Source organism: Manacus candei, unplaced genomic scaffold (genome assembly GCF_025592945.1).
Source record: "Manacus candei isolate 608988 ecotype Guabito, Panama unplaced genomic scaffold, ASM2559294v1 h1tg000094l, whole genome shotgun sequence".
NCBI lineage: Eukaryota > Metazoa > Chordata > Aves > Passeriformes > Pipridae > Manacus > Manacus candei.
In genome coordinates this window covers 772,502-795,643 of record NW_026138142.1, presented here as the reverse complement: position 1 = coordinate 795,643, position 23,142 = coordinate 772,502, and the positions used below count along the sequence as shown (strand labels likewise).

The following is a 23,142-nucleotide window of genomic DNA, read 5'->3' as shown; positions in this document are numbered from 1 at the left end:
GTACATCTTGTACTACAAAATTAAAGAAATATTTCTTGTCTACCAAAGTCCTGCCTAATGAAATGCATTTCTGAGAGAGAAGCAGTACCCAGACAGCATCAGCACTATACTCTCAGTACCTGTTTCCACAGTATTTTCTGTTTCTGCTGCCTCCAAACCATCCATACTGTCTTCATCCTCCACTGCAGTTTTTCCTCTACTCCGAGGCCTGCAAACATAAGAAGGAAAAACTCTTTTTAGACTGAAAGCATTTTTAAAATTAGGATTTAAATACTTTCTTTTTGAGGGATAAATGTCAGCACTAAATTATGTAACGTTTAAGCTAACCCATGATTTCAGTCTCGTACAAATCAGAAGTTTCCTTCCCTTTTTTCCTGTTCTAGGTAATGTCCTCAGGAAGGTACACTTGAATCAGCAGTTTGCCCTTTATGTTTCTCTGATTATTCTCAGAAGAAAAATAAAATAATGAACTTTTACTGATCAAACAATAGATTAAAACAGACAGATTTTAAGACACAAGGAACCCTGTTTGCTCAACCTAAGAGGAGAGATAACACTACCCAAAGTCTGGCCAGTAGTTACTACAAAATAGAGATGGATCCATCCAGAGCATCCTTGGATGAAATTTCTATAGAATAATAATGATGCTAAGGCAATGAAATTGAAACATTTATTATTTGCAGTGAAACAAATATTTTGACACGTAAAGTAAAATGTTATGAGAGATGACTGGATGTCATCACATTAAAAAAGTCATCACGTGAGGACGGCCTGTCAAACCTAAAATACCTGGCAGATTTGTTTCAATTTCAGCTGAGGTCTGATGGAAAGCAGACAGGTTTATGCTACAAAATTCCAGCCTTTTTTCCCTGCCTGGTTCTTCAGCGACTATCATGGTGGGCTGTTCAGAAGCCCAGGCATCCAGATTCCCAGCTGTTCAGCAGCCCATTTGAAAGGGAGCCAAGAGCTTGGCACCTCGCCTCCCAAATTTTCAGGCTACTTGGCAACCCGCCTGGCATGCTGACGGAAAGCCTGGGGGACCCTGGGAGCTTCTGATTCCAAGTACACAAATTTTGAGCAGTTTGGGGCATCTCAGCAGTTCCAATGTCCCAGAGCTCCCAGGCAACCATTCACCCAACCAACATGCCTTGAATCGGGATGCCAGGCAGGGCAGCGCACGGGCACCCCGCCTGCTCCCCCCCAAACAAAACCACTCCACTTCCTCTTTCACAGAGGACTCTGAAAGGTTTGGGTTTAGTTCTACATCGGGGAAAAAAGGTTTTGGTTGTTGGCTTGTTGGGTTTTTTTGAAGCGATTAAATCATTCCAAAACCAGCATTTCCTTTTTTTGTACAGTCTGTTATAGCACTTGGGTCTACCCAAACTACTTCCGCAGAACTAGATCTGCTAAATCAGCTACAAAATGAACTCTTATCGTGCAATGCCTTTGGTTCTCTTGGATCAAAGAACTGGACAGAACTGGAACCATCTTTGGAGCCTACACAGGTTGCTCTCCTGCTAGAAGAGGACTGACTGTCTAGGACTACCTAACAAGACGATCCCTTCAAATTGTGTTGGAACCATTTTTGCCTCTGCAAAGCAGGAGAAGAAGAATTAAAATGAGGCTCAAAACAAAGCCTGAAAAAAACTCCACTCAATTTACAAAGGAGCTGGGGGGAAGAAGAAAGCAAGAAGAGATGAAGGACAGAAGGACTTTTCTTGGCATCCCTATAAAATTTGTTCAGAATAATGCTGAAAAATTTGAGCACAGTGGGAACCCAAGGGATTACAAGGTTATCTTTCCCTTTGCCTGCTTATCCATAAGCACTGACAACATATCCATAACACACAAAATAAGAAATAGTTGCCTTAGATGATACAGAATCCAGCATTCCCTTCAGTTATTTGCCACTTTACAAGCTTCCAACTGTAGTATCTTAAAACCCACGTTTCACAAATATTTAAACCAGAATAAACTGCACAGCCAGCAGAAGAAACTGTCTTATACTCTTCCCTTCAGACACCACATCAACCCATCCAGGAGCACAGTGACCACTGAGCTGGCTGTGGTGTGGACACACGTTTTGGAAGTGGGAAGGACACAAATGTTTCTTGCAGCAGCATTTGAGATGGTCACACAGAGGGATTCCCATCCCTAACAAAGAGTAGGGAGTAGAACAAATGGAACATCATACCCACTGGATAAAACAGGCTCATCCAGCAAGAGAGAGATACAGCAAGAAAGGAGACATCTTTCTAACACAAAAACAATGCAGTTAGTAAAAAAAAAAAAAAGCTTATAGGTATTAAATTACTTTCAGTTCTTCACATCATCCCAGCACATCATCCAGCACCAAGCAAAAGGATGGGAATGCAGGTAAGTGAAATCACTTCTCTTGCTGCAGGAATGCTCAAAAGCTTTACAGAACACAACCAGCTAAGAACAGGGATTATTTCTAAATCCTATCCCAATTATTCTTCTACCAACTATCCGACTGCAATGCAAAGTTACAAGTCCGTACTAAACAAGGATTCCTTTGAAATCATCACAAACATTAAATGATAATTCTGCTTTCTTCAAAAGTACCCCTTTTCAGTATTCCTCAACACAACCCTGCAGGTGAAACTTGCTGGATAGTTGAAGATGATGATTGTTTATGTTTATTTAATAATTTACATGTAGTTTTAGATTTTCTATTAAACACCGAAGCACCTCACAAAGACTTTTTAAAACATTTTAACAGGAGCAGTATTCACTCCTTGAACTCCCTACCATATTTTAGCAACCTATTTAACACCAAGGAAAATCAGATGTTTCAATTAATTAAATATAATTGCTTCCTTCAGCGAAAGATATAACCATGTCTGGTGTTTTCTTGCCATTCCCCTCCCCCAAATATTCTACAAAAAGCCTTCATAATGCTGTGTAGGTTTTAAATAAAATTGAAGAAACGGTGAAAAGATGGCAGATTACATCATTAACTTATTTTTGCTAGTTACATTTATTTCCCAATCATCAGAAGAGATTTTATAGCCTACAAATTTATGTTTGGCTTAGAGAAAAAAATAATTCAAGTCAGAAAACAGTGAAATATACACTGTACTGACAACTATAATTTAATGTTTCCACAGCAAATGCTGTTTAAGAAGGCCATATACCATACCTAATGGTTGTAATCAGCATTTGTAATAAGAATGGACTGTTTCATGTGATTTGCATTAAGTTTATACATTTTATTTAATAGTTTTATACACAAAGCTTTTGGCTGGTTTGCATAACACTACATTTTTCTACTGACAAACTCTGTTAATTTCTTATTTTTCTACTTACTCATTCTACTCCCCCTTAAATACAGTAGGAAAAGCAACCTGTGCTCTGTTCTTTGCCTGGGACTTGACTACTTCTTCTCCAGTGCATCCTTCTGAAGGAGGATGTGAAAAGGCTGTGGGGGCAAGACAGGGCTGGGCCAGTTTTTGCTGCCTTATTACAGACCAACAGCCCGTGACTATTCCCCTTCACTCACAGAAAGCCAGACAGTACTCAACCATAAGTGCTATATCGAACATCATAACCTCAATTCTGCTCTAGATCTTGAAGTTCAATCTCAAAATTTCTTACTGGGGAGGGGAGTAATTATAACACTCTTTTACACTAACGCTGCAGAAACCCCATCAGCTCGCCATGGTAGAAGTATTAAACACAGATGAGCCACGTTTCCTAGGGCTCACAAACCCAGAACAAAATGTACAGGCAGGGCCTGACCCATAAGGACTCCACCAGAAAACAATAAATATTAGTCAGTGGGCAGGCAGTGAGCTTGGTACGCGGCTGAACCGCTGCCAAGGGCTCTGCGATGGCTTCCTCGCCTGCCTTTTTCCTACAACAGAGTTCAGTTTAGAAGGAAAAAACAAAAGCACATCTATTTCTGTTTAAAAGAACAGATCCACTGAGAGAAATACAACTTCTTGAAGTGTTTAAGGCACATTCAGCGTTTCATGGAATAAAGTCAACAACAAAGACGAAACTACACTTTTTTATTAATATAGGACTCCAGTTAAATATAATTACTGTCTACAGTAATTTGACTCATATTTCCATAAAACAGAGTCATTTATCAAAATCCTTTGTGACCTACTCCTAAATTTTTATCAATTAGCTTTTTTAGCTCATGCCTTTCATTAATCTCCATCTTTAAATATACCATAGTAAACAAAAATCTCGTAATTTCTTCTCTGGGTAAGCAACTAATTAAATTTAGCCCAGAGGAGAAAGAAAAAGCCCAGAAAAACCTTTTGCAGGGCTCAGCAGAGCATTGGGTACTCCCTCTGCACAGGGGGAAAGCCCTGCTGAGGCTCTCTGAAAGCCCTGATGACTTCACTAACACTGGGAGATCACCAGGCCTCTGAGCGGCTTCTGCTGAGTGCACAGAGAGCAGCACGGATGCACAATGCCAGGAGAAAATGGAAAAGTATCTTACTCATCTGACAGCAATCAGATACTGCTTCTTTTCTTCTCTTCTCTGCATAGTTGGGGTGTTTTTTTGGTGTTTCAGTTTGGTTTTTTTTAAAGGTCATATCAATAGCACCATAACTGGACGAGTACAATGTAGGTCAAAAGTACATCTTGGATTTTACTCATTCTTTCCACAAAGTGATCAGGAATAAGGCCATGGGCCAACATTTCCTGGAACCACATGAAATGACAGACAAAGCTACCATCCTCAGATGCCAGGCTGCTGGTTTATGATTATCCAGAAGTTATTGCCAGACACCGGTTTCTGCAAGTCCTCCCTAAGTTGCTACCAACAAAATCATGTGACTGTTCAGACCATCCATCAAAACTACCTTGCTAACCCAGTGCATTTTGTTCCAGGCTTATGCAAACAGGTACATATGAGCCACTTCAGAGTCTTCCCCTTTTTCCCACATGTTGAAAGCTCTACGTCAGTCAGGGGAAAAACCACCTCCCTTCCGACGCTTTGCAAACCATGGAGCAAAATGATGGTACTAAATATATAAAACAGGGCCAATAACCTTAAAAAGCAGTGTAACATCTGGGATACAGTAACATCCTAAACCAGCACAGATGTCTTGTTAAATGAACATCTGTCCACAGCCTTACACTGGAAGATGGTACAGGAATGATTTATAAAAAGGTTCAATTAGTGCTGCCATCAGCACGGCTGGTAACGAATTAATGTTCACAGGCCCTTTCACAAGTGAAAGCTGTTACTCTCTTTTCAGGAATCTTTTTAACAGGTGTGCAAAAGCACAAGCTCCCACTACTACTGAACCATAAGTGGTAAGTGCAGCTGTAAAAGTTTAACTGTGCTTAAGCAGAAGCTAAAATACCTAAGGTTCAGCTAATAGCCCCTTGTGAAGGGAACCACAGCAAGCAAGAATTAATTCAAGAACATACCTATAAAGGAAAGGTTCTTTTTCCCCTCTCTGTACAGTACTTTAGTCTTTATTACTTCTAAGAGTTGTGGAAATTCTACATCCAAGTCTGGATAAAATGAAGAACAAGGTGCTCTGGAAGCAAGGCAGATGCCAGCTAGCGAGAATTAACTTCAATAACTCTAAAAACTAACAAGCCTAAGACAGGAAACTCCAGCTTCAATACTGACTCCAGCTTCAAACTTATTCTGATTTAAAAGATTCTTTACAAGATTTTTTAATTGACCAATCAGTACCAGGTGAAAATATCTTCTGCACTTGCCTCACCCTCCACAATATTTTCTTTTGTATGTGGTAAAAGAAGAATGCAATGTAGTTTCTTCCTATTTACTTTTTATATTAGATATGTGTATATTAATTACAGGCTGAGGGATCCTGATGTATGGGAAAGATGTGCAGCAGAAACATCACAAGTGAAAGGTGACAACAAATTGAACTTTTAGTAACAGAGAGAAGTGAAAGACTGTAGGAAAGCTTTTTTGTTTAGCATCTACTGAATCAGATTTTAATTAGAATCTCATAGGACTTGCTCAACCTTCAGTTTCATTAGTAAAAGATCTCAAAACTATATTCGATATTGCCTGTTAGTCTCCTGGTACAATCAAAGAAAAACTGTGCTTCTTAATACTTCTAATTTATAAAGCATAATAATCTTTTAAAAAAAGACTACATCAAAGAAGTGATCCAGCTTATGTTTAAAACCAAAACACTGCAACTTCCCATCTTACACCTCCTCTAACCAGTAACGACCTAAAAGACATTATTCATTCACTCAAGGTTACTCATTCACCCAGGCTGTAACATCTTCACAGCTCAAACTTTTTTCACATCTATATTTTATACAGTTACCTCTGAGAGCAATAAACACCTCAAAAAAATATTATAGCCTTTGAGATCAGGGATGTCTGAGAAAAAACACAAAAAGAACCTACCTCTGCTGGACAATTCTCAGCTAAACTTTCCCAGTGCTCCCCTGAGAAAGGGAGATTTGTCAAAGATTTCCTACACTGCCCAAACAAATGCAAATAGGAGTCTTTTAAAGACTATTTGTACTGAACGTCATAAATGCATCTTTGCTGTCATTCTACAGTGCACTCACTATTGACAAAAAGTAAGCAAACACAAAGGAAACCCACTGATAAATGTAGAGCTCTTCAAGAAACAAGGCTGCCCTGAGAGGTTGGGAGAGAAGTGTCAAAATGAATCTGCATTGCACAGTTGTAACAACTTAAATGCCAAATGAATCAGTACTCTGAAGTAAATGTGAAGTTTGGTTTATCTGTATTTCCAACTTCAACTGTCCTTGCATAATGGCTGTACTGTGGGGGTTCTCAGGCCCATATTTGAGCAAAATTATTTTCCATGGGAGACTGAGAAAAGGCAAATAGGATGTCCTGCCTGCAGGCACTCATCAGGACTGTCTACCCAAATCAAAGAGGCATAATTACTGTAACAGGAATGTCATCTCACTGTTGGAAAACCTTAATCTCAACTCAATTTTGCAGAAGGCCACCGGATCCAAGAGCCTGAAGCTACACTCTGTTGGGTGATGAGGCTGGTCTGGCCAAAGCAACCGTCTGCAGCATTTTGTCTGCTCTTCCCTCAAGTTATTCATAGTTGTTCAGTTTGAGTCTGGAACTGCTCTTTTAAAAGATAAAGCAGATGAAGACTATCATAGCTGAAACAGAGCCTTACTAACGAGACCATGAAATCTTCTTCCTAACTTGTTACTCCTTTGGGAATATCCTCAGTGGGCTGGGAAGAGAGACAGAGGGTCACAGTAGCCAAGGATCAAACCAGGTAGATTCAGTATCATTGATTGTTAACTGTTCATTAACAGTTGTAGGTACATAAAATAATGCATTTTTCACATGAGCCCATAAAATGCCCACAAAGTTACAGCTCTGCTACAGCCAGTTCTGGAATGGAACATTGACAATAGGGTTACTACACTGCAATGTACTTCTGCACACCTTCTTATGATTCCACTACATGAGAAAATCTGAGTTTGATGTTAAAAGTATGAAGCCAGGTTGCTTGATCTACTTGTATGAACTGTTCAGATTTGGAAACAGTTCAAATAACAGGGAGAGAAATCATATAAAACACTTTCAATCTTTCAAGCTTTCTTTTTTTACTTTTCAAACTGCCTTTTTAGACATCTATAAATTCTGTAAGTGAAAATTACTTTCAGTCAACTATCTGTCACATTAACCCAGCAATGTACAGCATCAAAAACTGCTACATGTTCTTCTTTCTCAAGAACCACCTTCCCACTGATAGGTAGACTGTATAATTTTATTCTGTAACACAACACACTTTACATACAAACCTTAATGATTATACATATTTCAGAAAGAAAAAAAAAATTGGATGTATTTACGACCTTCCAACACATTATATATCTGCAGTTTTGCACAAACTACATCTTTTATACACTTGTTACCAATGCACCTGGCCATACTCACTAACAAAATGATGCAAAACAACAAACTAAAATTGCAGCAATATTTTTTAAAACCTTTTCTGGAACCAAATTAGACACCAAGAGCTATAAGTACAGCCACCTGCATGTTTCCAACTCCAGTGAGTTCTACCTGGCTCCAGACTTGGTAATGGCTCTACTCTTATGATTCCTTCAGACAACAGTTTGTGTTTGGTAAATTTGCTAAATAATGTTTAGCAAGTCCACTGAATGTTTTCCTGTGTTCTCTTTCGACAGGCAAAGAGCATGAAATGGCAACATGAACAGTTGAGAGACCACGGGCATTGTCAAACCCACAAATTTCTAACCTTTGCAAGAGTTTCACATGTGCACCTGCACCAACCACACTCCTCTGTCCTCTAAATAAATAAAATTGCATTAAAATACGCTACTGCATCAAACACTGCTTTTTCCTGATGGGTAGTGTAAGCATCCACTGAGATCTGAACACAAGATTTGTTTCTCCATGACGACGACTATGGCAAGTTTTAACTTCTCCAATCTTGTGACAGCCATGGTGCCCAGAATTTTTTACCCACAAGAGCACCAAGCTCATGTCTTTTTTAAGAATCATCCAGCTCCTTGTTCTTTCATACATTGCAGGATTTGCCTGCTACTCCTCTTCTGAATAAAGGTGGAAATACAATGGTAAGGGCTGTAATTCTCATGGCTGGTGATTTCAAGATCCTGTACATAAAATTCAGCAGATCTGAGTCATCACGTATGAGAAACAGCTGCCAAGTACTTGGAACTTGGTGGAAGTTTTGGTCTCTGGGAACAGATTTTTGTAATTTTAGCACCATTAATTAAGAGTCATTTTCCAAGATTTCCTTTTGGAACTTTGTAGTTTGACAGAGTCTTACCACAGGAACACCGTGAAGATTCTCTCATTTGTTTCCTTAAGTTAAATATTCTCATTGGATATATTAGCTGTAGGTACAGGCTGTGCTGCTTGTCTTAACACCCAGTCACATACAGGGCAGGTATACAGACAATCAAATAGCCTAATACTGAAGTTTTTGGTTTTACTCAGAAAAGTGTTTTTATACCCAGCAAGTACAATCTGCAAACACTGATCACAGAGAGCTCCAAAGATTGCTTTTATTCATCATTAATTCAGCTAGTACACTCAAAAAAGGATGCAAATATTCAACTATTCTACCAATTTATTTAAGATAAACTAAACCCCACTCATACAGCATCATTTTGAGAGGTCTCCAGCCCTCAAATCTATCAAAATGCATCAGTCAGCTCAGAACACCTCATGCTTTCTCATCGAATAAAGCTCAGTATCTTTGGCTCAAGTCAATTTTACTCATGTCTTTACACTTCACAGCAAACACAAGTCTTCCTGTAGATTGCATGGAAAATAACTGCACTCATTCTTATGCTTTTGAAATATATCTGATCCCACCAGTATCACAAAAACCCCATCTGTCTGTCCCTCAGGTGCATGTTACAGGATTTCCTGAAGAAGGTGTCCATCCACCAATTTCACCTGAACTTCTGTCTACAAAGGCAAAGAAGAACCTACAGGCACCACCATCACTGTATTTAAGCTTTAATCTTGAACAAGCACTTAAGCTTAAACTAGAGGGATCAGGACATGGGCAGTACCCAGAGAGATATAAATAACCTGCTTTTAAACAAGATGCTAGCCTACAACTCATCAGCTAGAATTTTCTTTTATAATCCTCAAATTAATTGATGGCATGTAAGAAAAGTAGTTCTTGCATGTCAACTACAGTTTGTCATTATCCATCTAAAATGGATTTAGACAGGAAAAAAAACACAACAGAAATGAATGTCATATCACCACGTATCTTTTCCATCTGTTACCACCCTTAGTGCTCCTTATAAAGAAATGCATTTTTATTTCAGATAATGTCAACAAGTATTATGAAATATTTGTCTTTCAATAAAACTGCTAAACCTGGGAAAGTTAAGGGGAAAAACACAGGATCTGCTCGCTAATTAAAAATCCATTAAAACTTATTCAGAAGGCTTGGAAAACCTCAGAAAGAATAAAAATAGACTCAGAAAGAAAACGGGCAATGGAATCAGATGGGGTGTCAGTGTACATTTTTAATTCACATGAATTGTTTTTCTTTTAACAAAATTGTTTTCAAACTAGACATAAATCCTAAAAGCCAGATCATGGAAACTATTTTTATACCAGAGTAAATAAACTCCTGGAAATACTATTGTGAAATATAAACAACAATACAAGCAGCATAATAAGCAACACTCCGAAGCGCAAGCATAAGTAATACAAATCTTCAAACGTGCTTAAAAGCTTCTGTATAAACAGGCATATCAATCTCCAGGGGCATGGATGAGGCAGAAATGCTGCATTCTGCTAACAAAAATGTGCCAACACCTGTTTTCCATCCCTGAAGAGGATTCTTCTAACCTGGAGACACAAATTTGCCTTTTGACAATTACAGGTAGGTTACAAAGAGCTTCAAGTAATTGGAATAGAGAACTTCTAAACTTCTGTTCTAAACTTCTGATCAGTGAGACAATGATCATTGCTGTACATTGACGTTCTCAGGATTTCACTTCCTCTTATTTGAGACCATTACAAAGTGGTCCAAGGTGCTATTTCTTCTCCATGCCAGTCTTCAGCCCATTAAAATTAAATATATGAACTAATGTATTTTTTTAAAAAAAATATTAGTTTGGTTTTTTTTTAAAATTCTTAGTTACTCACTCCTTTAATAGGCCCTTAAATAAAAACATGAAAAATGTTAAGGTAATAAAAATATGGGTTTTCCAGCACTTGATGCTAGAGGAGTTCTACTACCTGATCATCTTCACACACCCCCCTTCCCCAGCATGAGAAGAGATCAGGCCGTGACTGAACTGCCAGCAAAAGAGTGATTTATTGCTCAGCCTACGTCATATGATACAGGTCAGAGTCATAAACAAAATTGTATCTGTGTCACATGAGAGGGGTACGTACCCAGAGAACCCTGCTACAGCAACTACTACAATGGAAGTCATCCAAGAGGACCAACTGATACCTCCAGGTCAAGTTCCTTTGAGGCCACCACCCAAGGACACCCAGGCTGTCAGCTTACCCTGTCTGCTGCCCAGAAAGCTGCAAAAGGTTCTGCAAAAGAAAGCCCTCAGGTTCTGCAACTTCTCTCCAGGTCCACAGTTTAGACAGGCAAGGAAATGTGTTTTTAAGGTAACAAGAAACCAACCCTCAAAATTTATGTTTACTACAGAGAAAAACACCAAAAAGTTCAAGATTCAAACGTGCTCACCGGAAGACTTAGAAACAATGCTGCAACAAAGTTTAATTAACACTCATTGAATTCACACCCAGCAAAAGAGCTAATTTTCATCCACATCAGTTTTTTTTCATTCTTTAGAGGTTCATGAGTGTTTGTGTTGGAAGCAGCCAGGGAGAACAGCAGCGACAGGAAAGAGTTACCAGAGAAGGAGGGGAGGGAATATAGTGAGTGAAGCTTCTTTTGGTGACAGTGCAAGTAATGCTGTCTAAAAGGATTTGGAAATTACAATCCAAATCCCTTGCTTCCTAACTTTTTTCCACAAGAAAAACAAGTAACAAAGATAATCAGAAATGATACTGTAGCTGATTTAAAATGGGACTATTTGTATATTTACCTAATCTTTTCTGAGCACAGACCTTCTGGAACGACAGCTTCTTAGATATTTATACTTTTATTTCAGCTTGCTTTTTACATACACACATATGTTTCTAATTAACATTTACAGCATGAAAATTCAGTTCTACTCACCAGACCACAGAGCCTCAAAAATTATCTTAATCAAACCTTTCAGAAGTTTTTTCAGGTATCAAAAGCTGGCAGAGCAGCTCTGAAAGAGCTACACTGGCAACCACTTGTGAAGATGACACAGACAGAGAAGCACATACGTGTAACTTAGTGGCCCTAAGGCTACTCAGATACACCCAAGTACTGTCTTGGCATCATGACAGGACAGAGCAGGGGCTAGTTCATAATTTGGTTATATATAACTTTCAGCATTAAATGCATTAATTTTTTTACAGTATTAATTTTGCATAATTTTTTCCCTTGTATTTTTGCACACTGAAATTTCTCCTTAAATTACCTTGAAAGCCTTTCTGCTAACAAAAGAGCTACAACTGAGGTACACACCATGTCCTCAGAACCTTAGAAACCATTTGTCTTTTGCAATCAATGTATTAAAGATCACATTTGAAAAGAATCTTTGACCACAAAGGTGTTCAACATTCGCTACACCATCCCTGGAAAAACTGCTACAGGGAGTGCTATCAAAACAGAAGTCCAACTGCTCACAGATTCACTGGACACAATGCCAGAATCATTATCCATGGGAGTCCAATATCCATAACTATCACTCAAAACCTGTAATTGATTGAAGCTCATCTTTCAGAAAGGCACTCACCCTGCCATTCCCTTTGTCATTTTTTCCTCCTTATGAATTCATGCTCATTTCCTTTGTGAACTTCTCTGGTTTCAGTTTTCAACCCCTGGCTCTTGTTGTCCCTTTTCCTGTTACATTAGGGAGCCTTTAAGAACTCAGTATTTTCTCTGCTAGAGATATCATCTTAACTCAAACTTCTACTTATTTTTAGGGTTTAAATTCCCCATCCTCCCATAGCCAAGCAGACTGAGCACCTCTACCTTTCTCCCCAAAGAAATTTTCTCCAAGCTTTCTATAATCTCTGGTCCATTCCATGACTTTTTGCCAGTATTTCAGTCTTTCAACTGTGGATATCTGAATCACATTGAAATGGTAGCAGCAAATCCCACAATCTCTATGATAAACAGAGCTTCAGTGCACAGCCACAAACATCCCACACTCTAAATCTCCTGCCAGAAATGCTCCTTTCTGGACTGCAGCCCCATTCCCAAACCTCTACATGGTGACACCATCTCTCTCCTTATTCTGAAGAGCGTTTTGTTTAACTGTGCTTAATCCAAATCCCCCTTCTGCCTCTTCCCTATGCTCATCCATGTCATTCCATATACAGATTTCAACAGCAGTAATTGTTATTAATATTGACTAATACCAGACTTCACTGCTGGAGGACCACCCAAAAAACCCAAAGCAAGGCGATGACAGTTCCCAAAGACAACAAAGTGCTTGGTCAGGCAGTGCTTAACCCAATTACTGCAGGCTTTATTCCACTGAATAATTCAAACAAATAGTTTTAATCAGAATATAAAACACTGTTAGGCCCAGCACCTTTAAAGAAATCCATTTACATTACATTTTCACAGAAAACGATGGACAAAGGATCACATCAGATGACCTAATATCTCCATCAAAAGCAACTTGTAAAATTCACATAGTGGATAAAAGGATGAAAAGGAAGGGAAAGAAGAATAATAAAAAAAATAGCCCAGCAAACCTAAGAGTTCCTGCCTCTAAGGAACATAGTAAATAAATTTATTTCCAAAATAAAAAGTATCCATATCTCCCCAAAAGTCATGCCTTCCACATTCTCTTCATTTCAGTGGGCACCATGGGATTTCAGTGTCTCACAGAAGTGAGCAGCATGTATATCAATATACTTTGTAGCATAATAAAATATCCTATTGAAATTACAAGATCTAAAAAACAATTACTTTATTGCTTCTTACAACTTTTTCACTGTAAAATTCAACTCCAAGGTAGTAATTGGCAGGGACAAAATTATGTAGCAATTAGGGCATGACAGCAAAAGCAAACAAGAACTGAAAATGGGTTTGACACTTCTGGTAACAAGCAGGTAATTATCACAGCAGCTTGAAAGGGGCATAATCAACCAAACTGACATCATCCCTCCCACATAATAAAATGTGAAATCCCTTTACGTGCAGGGTAGCTCTTACACGCAGCTGGTAAATGCTGCTAGTCTGGTCTCGATGTCTGTGTCTGCAGAGCAGCTGAGGTTACAGTTGGGACTGTTCAACAGTGGATAATTTTATTTAGTTCTTTAGAATGATAATAGCTATTACATGTTTTCATCCACTGTGGACTACAGATGTTATCCCTAGAAAATGCTATTTTATAAAACTGCCCTCTCTTTTCTGAGTATAACTTTGTTTTCAAAGTTCCTAGAACACAGAAAAAAAATCTCTGCCTAAAAGGCACAGTTACCGTTACACCACTACCTACAAGATAAGTTTAATATTTTTAATATAAAAGTAGAATGTTGCTAGTTTTAAATACGCTCAATTCTTAACTACCACGTTTTAACTGCAATACTTTTTCCCCAATTATGTGTTTATTGAAACTTAGGTGTGAACATTAACTGTCGTCCCAAAGCAGCACTGTCCTGTGGACACACCTGTTGTTCATATCAACACTGTCTACTTATAAAATAAATGGTAACGCATTCATCTTCATCACATATTTGAAGTAATTAAAATATGATCAAAAAACATTCATTTATCTGCTGTGCCCTCTCAGCACTATTTTACTGCAAGATTCTCCCTCTCATCAACGCAGTGTTTGGAAACCCCCCAAGCCCTGACTGACTCAATGTTGTTTCATGTTAGAGGAGGTTGGGGGGAACGTCCTTCTTCTTCTCTGTTTTGTATATTCCTGTGTTCTTCTCCATTTTCTCCCTCTTTGTGTTGACAAACCCATTTACCTCCACACTGTCTGTCAATACCATTAACTGGCTGCTTCCACCTTCTTCCAGCTCATTAACAACAGCAAGGCCGAGCCCAACACTAATCCCTACAGTCTGCCATTAACTATTTCCACCCAGCTCCCATCTTTTAGATGGGTTTCATTCCCTGTTTCTTGGATACAAGCAATTTCAAACACACCGGAATTGCAGCTCAATTTGTATTGATTTTTCAAGACAAATTTCCACAAAACATTTACAGAATATCTGCACCTATCATTTTGTAAATTGTGCTGCAAGTGCCATAAGTAAAATATGTGAATTATTAACCCTTATTTTCTCATCTTTAAAGGCTCAGCACTAACACATCACAACATGAATTCTTCAGAAAGCTGTTATCTTGAGCAATCTAATTTTTATCTATTTTTGTTATCTTTAGCAAGTTTTTTTGCACAAAATTCTCACAAAGATAACACAAAGCTGGGCTACTGGCTCTCAGCTTTCGAAAAGTACTAAGGTAGGTTTGAGTAACAGTATTCATTGTAAAATTTAAATTTGATGAGTGTGTAGCCCAGACAAGGCATGCCTTGACTTGTGGAAGGTTTAACTTACTGGCAAGTAAAACAGATGCAGGCACAACAGGAGATATTTGATTGCTGACTATACGTTACTGACATGATAAAGATGGTAATACTATACAAAACCTTGAATATCCTTTTTCTTTAATTATGCTCAATTCTTTACTACATTTTACCAACAACACTTTTTCCCCTTGATGCATTTATTGAAAGTTAGGTGAGAACATTAACTGTTGTGTCAAAACAGCACTGTCCCATGGACATGCCTGTTGTTCATATCAGCATAATTTTCTTGAGAAATAAATTGTAATTCTTGTATATCTTTTTTTTCCTGCATATCTGAACCATTCTACATCTCAAATTACTCACAATGGTTAAAATTGTATAAGATCCATTAGCAAGAATTCTGTTAACTAGAATAATGAAAGCACAAGTTTACAAATTTAAAACTATACCACAGTGAAAGGAAATATTGACCTCAAAGCTAAAAAAGGTAAAGACTACTAAATAAATAATAAAAAAAAGTTTATTTGTAAACCAATTGCCATTGATGAGACCTCTTCCTTTTAAAGCAAAGCTCCTCTGAACACTAGGATTTTACTGTGGGAATATGAAAAATAGCTTTTTAGGGAAAGCTAGCAAGGGTCAAAGCAAAACCAACAGGACTTGGACAACGGTCAAATATTCACCTGAAGTAACAAGTAAGCCACATGTACCCTTTACAAATTGAGGTTACACTGTCAGAGGAGAGTTCACAGCCAGGATCTCCACGCAGGCATGGCAGCAGTTGACTGGCAGAGGAACAGGGCTCAGCAGCTGCAGCAGAAGGCGATTGCCTAAGTCAGTGCTGCCAGCAGAACAGATCTCTGGAACCGTGGCCTTAAATGCCCTGTAAATATAAAGCTAACTAAAAAGTTTCCATTACTAACAAAACATGGGGAGGTAAATTACCAGAGAACAGGTCCCCAGAAGTGATGAGGTGGGAAACCTTCAGTAACCTTCATCCCCTTCTCCTCTCAACCTATGTTTGCTCTGTTTCAATGACAGATTCCACCAGACATCCCTTTTTACTGAACACTTAAAGCTACAGCATCATCCAGGAGCTGCAGCATTCAGCATACAGATATTCTAGGATACTTTAATTCTAAAGACTTGGGAGAAAATCTAAGACACACAGAAATTTCAAGCCCCATTCTGGACTACAAGCTGCAAAACAAGCACATTAAGTCATCTGATAAAGGAACAAATACTGGTTTTCTTCTTTGCATCTGGATCCTACAGTAAAGGTAATGTGGTTGGTTCAGTGTCCCTGAGGGATACTTCCCTCATCTGAACAGCTGGAAATAATGTTTTGTTGGGAAAAGTACAGTATTTTGCAGTAGAGCTCCTCCCAATAAGAGCTCTGAGAGGATGCCAGGGAAACATAAAATTAACAGTAACACCAAAAATTTTACCCTCCCTAGACACAGACACACCCCAACACCTTATTTTGTTACAGTTGATTCTATGGCCCAATCTGCAGATATGTTGAGGGTTTACCTCTTCCAAAAATGAAATCAAAAGTTGAGGCTTAGCTTCCATTGGAAAATAAAAACAAACGTGGCATTCAGTCTCACCAGACACACCCCACGTTAGCACACCCCAACATTTACTTTATTGTAGAATAACACTAAGTTGGTAACACAGAGCACAAGACCTTCAATCTAAAAAAAAAAAAAGAAAATACAGAAAAAGTGTGCTATCATTAAACAGTATCTCTTAGTAATGCCACTGAATTCCTTCAAAACTTAATAAAAACTATCACCAAAGACAAATTTTATTAGCTAAATACATTTCTGTTGTTTCCCTTCCAAATCAAATCAAAGAACAGTTTAAATGCTTAGCCTTGGATGTGCACAGTAACATAAAAATACCAAAGTCTGAGAGCCTGACTCAAAACCATCACACTTGCATGTGCAGGGCTGAGTAATTAACCTGTGTGCTTCATCAAGGACTGTCTGAAAGCCCTTTGTTTTTTATGCATTCTGTTATCAGCATCATTCAGAGTATTTGGATTAAAAGCTTGTAAAATTCTTATGAAAGCTTTTTTTTTTCCCCTGGATGAAAACCTACAAATTCTGATGACTTCTTCATGAATTCTTCTTCTGAAGAAGAATTCTTTCTTTCAAGGTTCATTGGCCATAAATTTTATATTCAGGTTCATTCAAAAGAAATAATAAAAATTAAAGCTGCTAAATTTAGTAGCTAATGAATATATCTATATCATCACTACAACAAGCCATGAAAGAATCCATCAATGGTACTGGTTTTTAATATTAATTACAGCACATCTTAGAAGATACACTGCTGAAGAACAAATGGGGGGGGAAATCTCTGAAAAATGTCACCCGTTCCTAAAAATCCCATAAAAATAAATTTGCTACTCTATTTCACCAGCTGCAAAATTCCATCTCCGCTCCCTTGCACACACTTGAGGATTACACAAACTGGGTTTCCCATCATCAGGAAAATCATGAGCCAACCGGTGGTGGGATATGTTACTTACTTACTTAGTAAGAAAGGTTTCTGTTTCTTTTTACCAAGGAGTTGCTCTGAGTGAGGACAGCAACTAATGATGCTCTTAACACACACAGGAAAAAGAACTTTAACTTTGTAAGATATTAGTTTCAAAGAGACACAACAAAAACCACCAAGGCCACCCAGTTCTTCCACATAAATGTATCAAAAGAAAATGTACTTAAAATAAGTGACTCAGATAAGCGGTTACTATGGGTTTACTAGAGGGACCCTGTTTAAGTAAAGCAAAACTTTTGAAAGCAAATTTACAATAGAAGTATGTCTGAAGCTACATCTTACTAAAAAAAATAACAGCCAACAAACTACTTGGAAATTTTCACCCTATTATTCAGGAAGATCTAAGAATACCAAAATATTTTTAAAACAATAACAGAAAGTAAAGATTTGAGCCACATTAGAAAGCCTCCCCCTAAAGCTTACAGTTATTGCAGTACTTCTTAAGGCAGAGTTTCATGACAAAAACCCTTTTTTTGTGCGGCAGAGACACACAAAAGGATTCTTCAGGATGCCAAACACTTTCAGAACTCTCCAGTGATGACTCATCCTGTTATGTATACAAAGCTTTCATTAAAAAAAAAAAAAAAAAGTCAGTTGGCATCATTACAAACCCTCAGTTAGCAATCTTCAACTTACTGTTAGTTCTTGTACAAAGTATTCTAAACACTCCGCAATGAAGTATTCTGGTATGCTAATTCTGGAGAGGAAAACGTGCAACTTAACTTGAATGGCTTTTCTTACACAGAGAGTTTCTACTCTAGCTCACAAAGTGCTCCAAGATGGCCTCAAACACAGTTTTTAGCTGCACAGAAATTCTTTGTTGCTCCATGGAAGTTCCTTGCCAGTCGTGCTGATCAACTATTTTGCCAAAACCAGAAAAATAAGTCTTTCAAAATGAGACTTGATGACTGTAACAAAAAGAACCACTTCTTAAAAAAAAAAAAAAAAAGCAGGGGGAGGGTAGTTTAACTGCTCCTAAAAACTTTGAAAGCATTCCTCCTGGCTTTCTCCTTAAAAGCACTGTTTTAATACCCCCCTCAAATTAATTTATTTAGATAATATGTTGTACTGCAACAAAACCACAATAAACTAAAACTGCCACATCGATGCAAATAAGTGTGATGAACTATGTTACTGTACTGTCAAGTATTTGTTAATAAGACATCTTTCTTTTTTTATACATAGAACTTCTTTGAAATGTGGTGGTTTTTTTTTCTTTTTGTTCTTAATTGGCTGTTGTTTGCTTTACTTACACACATGAATATTTGCAAGATGTGCTGACACCAGAAGCCTCCTACAGGGCTACATACAGTAAGAGCAGCCTGCACCTCGCTCCATCAAGTGCTCGGCTGGGTCTTCCAAGACTTTGCCAAGTCAAGAGGACCATTTTTGTTCCTTCCTGCTCATCTCCCACCTGCAGGGAGAAAGCAGCCACCTACAAACCCAGGTAAGAGCAGCTGCAGAGCTCCAACTCAAACAGGCATTTACCTCCTGAAACCCATCTCCAGACTGACTCCACACAGGCAGCAAGTCTGGAGTTTGCAGCCCTCCCACAGCATCGTCTGGCCAAACTCAAACAAACGAGCAAGATAGAAATAATTTCCTTTATGTTCAATCCCTCAGTCACTCACTTCTCTAATAATTCAGCTCCTAGTGTTGATCCTTTTCTAAATATGGCCACATAAGCATAAGAAGCGAGCCTCGGTGCCAGCTATGCAATTTCTCTTTCCCACTGGGGACACGCTTTCCAGTATCTCAGATGTTTTCAGAACAGACGCCTCCCCCACCACTGCCACATATACATTTTATTTTATTTCTTATAAACGCCTCTTACCCACAGTAGTTGCAAGTGCCAAATCATCTGATTCCACAGAGTGTCAAAAGAAAAGCCAGATCTAAGAACTCATATAGCATTTGCTACCCCTTCTCCCTCTGCAACATGTTGATTTGGAAATAATACTCTTCGTTTGCTCAAATTCCAACAAGAAGTGTGATGTCCCTCTCCAGTCATTTGCACTGATCATAGGGTTTGATCAACTACACCATGGTTCTCCTAAGTTTATGCTGTCCACAGGTACTGTCAAGGCTGTAACTGATCAAAGATACAAATTAAATTTGTGGATTCATGCTATGAGTCTTTGAGCTTAAAGCATACTGATTTCCACGTTCCACAAAAAAATAAAGCAAAAGAACAGCCCATTTTTTTCTACTTCCAGATGAGCTATGAAGGCTTGTCTTAGAAAGCGTAACTAAATCCTTTTTATTTTTTAATTTAGCCCTAAGTTTTTGTTATTCTCTCATTATTTATGTACTACCACAGGTGGCCATGGCAAATTACCAATATAACTTATGCTGGTTCTTTAACTGTAAGACTAGCTTATTAATTAAACACCAGAAAAAAACCCCAAACAAACAAAAAGAAACCCACCCCAGCCCTCAGTAGTTAAAAAGAAGAGGTATAGGAAAACAGGAGACGCCCCCAGACAACAACAGAAGCTTCATATTTCGTATTTGTCTTTAGCAGACTATGTTTAAATGAAAGCAGACACCATTTTCACTTACTCGCATTTAATCATGGGTGGATGTAAGAGGAGGGAGGAATAAGCAAAGCCAGCTGCATCTTTGGCAGCAGGTTTGGGCAGGGCTGGGGTTTGGGGGGTGAACAACCAGCCTCACAAACAAGAGACATTTCAAAGCACACGGCACAAACATAATGGAGGGTCCAGAGCAAAGCGTGGGCTTGGCTCCATGGAGCAAACAAAAGGGGATACTTTAATCATATTTTAATGAGGCTTTGCACGTGACCTGGTCCATTAGATACTGAAATGCTGCTGCAGTTACTCTACAGCCACCTTGGCATTTGGTGGCTAATGCTCAAACTGGCCACTACAGTACCCTTGAGGAAGGAAAAATAAATAAAGCTGCTGCAGCAGCTTTGGTTGATAACAGCATTAATACACTGGGGGTTTTAAAGATCTGTAGATCCACAGACATCAGCATGATCAAGTGTGAAACAAAACCTTAACTCACTAACAACCAGTTCTATCAGGAGACATATTACACAGAATAATTAAGTCAATTTATGCTACATTAAAAACAGGTTCATTATCCAAATACAAATATTATTTAACTAATAGAATGAATCAAATCCTAAGCTACATAACATACATTTAACATCAGAAAATGAGATCCCATGATTCCTTAGGTCAAAAAATTTACTGCCCTAAGAACCACAGCAAAACTTGTTAACACTCCAGAAATCCTGCTTTTGGAGTCTATTTGTCTCTTACTGCCTTCAAAAAGCAATCCTGTTACACACACACACACGAATTTTTTTCAGTTTAAATAAAATTTCACTGTTGTACCCTAGTGCTCTCAACCAGGTCTTTGGTATTCGTGAACCTCTTTGAAAAGTATAAACCCTGTTTTTCTCACACGTACATTTTCATGCATCTTGATAATTATAATTCCAATTGACATTGAAAAGGTGATCACAAAATTAGCATTTACTGTCTCTTCCAACACTTACTACATAGCACTGATGCTGGTAGGTAGAAGATACAAGAAAACCCCAAGTAAAAGGCCACAGTTCTGCTCACAACATGTAGTTAAACTGTGGTACCCCATGCTCAGCATGTTGCAAGTTTGTGTGATTGAGGAGAAGCTGGACACATTCAAAGGAGAAGTCTAATGCTCAAGAGATCTAACATAGCAATACCACCCTTGACTCCAGAAATCCCACAGTTCTTTCCCAACATTCCGCAGTCAGTGGTTTGTGGAAGTATCATTACAAAATTACTCTTTTTTCTTATTTTCTTTCCAAGGCATCTCCTGTCAACCACTGCAGGAAACACGATGATGGAACATCCAGATCTCTGGTCTGACCCAGCACAGCTGCTGTTGTGAAATGGGTAATTTCTCCAAATTATCTCACAAACAGACTCTGAACCAACAAATCTCATCATATCGCCCAAATTACTGTCACACATAAAGACTGATCTTTAACAACACTGAACTTCATTTCCAGCCTTTGCATTCAACACCCTGAACTCTGAACAGCAAACACATAATTATGCAGCCTTCAGTGGTTTATAAAAGTTTCATTCCTCTAAAAGACTGGTTCCTGATTTCTGACGTCCAGAGGCCCTAATGTGGCCTCACAGAGAATCACTTCTGCATGGTGGGAAGCAGGGGGGTGGGGAAGCAAAGAAAATGCACAAGCATCCTATATACCTTCCCATTCAGCAGGTGGCTTATTAGGATCTTTGTCCATATTGTATTGAAAAGGTCAGATACCTTATCCCTTAGTTGGGCCATTATCTACCACAGTAAAAAATAACCTCAAGAACAGCAAGCTTCATGTCTCACAACTATGCTTTTTCACAAGATGCTTTCACAGTCAAGAAACAACTATTTTTCTTGTATTTAAGCAACACAAAGCTCTTCTGGCAGCTCAGTGGATTCTCCTAAGTCACCAAATTCCTTGCACAGCCCCAGAAATAACCTAAGCACCATGTGTCATGCCACTGAAGAAAGTGAGATGACATTTTGCTTTTATCTTCTAATTTGAAATAATATCCAATCCATGAGCATTCTGACCTTACCTTTTATAGAAATTTATAATTTTTTGCTTCTTGTTGTCAGTTAAAGACTACCAAGAGAGATTTGTGCAAGGCTATTTTGCCCCCCCTCTGGATCAAGTAATATAGTTAAGTAACAAATAAGCTCCTGGACAAAAAGCTGTTATTCGAATGTTATGCAGATTCTCCAGTCTTCAAAGTTAAAGCTGTGAACCTATCTGAGAAGACAGGTGGACTCTGCTTGTAGAGAGAGGGCTGAGGGAAAGCTCTGAAGGTGGTTGGCTCCTGAGGAAAAGAGATGGAATAAGGAGTAATTTATTATCTGCAGAAGACAAAGCAGTAAGGTTTAGAGCAGGGGTGCAAGGAAGACAGTAAAGTATGATTGTATTTTGTCATTTGTCAATTTGTCAGGCTCATGACCTGAGCCATCCCACAAGTCCTGATTTTTGGCACTCAGGTTTATCTTTCTGAGGAAATTTGGCATGTATCTTCAAATGCCAGGACCAAAGAGTCAAGGAAGGAGTTTTATGAAAAACAGTTAGTGTTCATTGACTGCGGGCAGGTTCATCCTCATTCCTAAAAGTTGCTTAATTTTATCCATCCACTTTCCATAAGGATGTGGTGAATGTTCCTGAGGAAACCTAGTAAAAGACAAAGTGTTTTATGCAGAATCCCATGATCTGGGTGGTTCTGTCTTGGGGTGCATGTACTGGGGTAGCATGGAGTTCTGTCAGCAAATTTCACTTTTGCTGCTCAGGTACAATCTGGGTATAGGGTGATCTGCAGAAAGTTTGCTTCTGATGAGTTTAGCAGGCTTAGGAGGCTGTTGGAAGGACTGGAGAGGAGATTACAGGAGAGATTATTTCAAGAT

General features: G+C 38.5%; 1 protein-coding gene across 10 annotated transcripts in view; it reads right to left on the bottom strand.

Annotated features, from left to right (window-relative positions):
* The window catches only part of KMT2C (lysine methyltransferase 2C), a 191,381-nt gene that overhangs the window by 142,505 nt on the left and 25,734 nt on the right, over positions 1 to 23,142 (bottom strand). For all 10 annotated transcript variants that reach the window (XM_051768259.1, XM_051768260.1, XM_051768261.1 and 7 more), the window contains one exon: positions 120 to 208. In XM_051768259.1, coding sequence (XP_051624219.1) covers positions 120 to 208 — 89 coding nt within the window. The remainder of the gene's footprint in view (positions 1 to 119; positions 209 to 23,142) is intronic.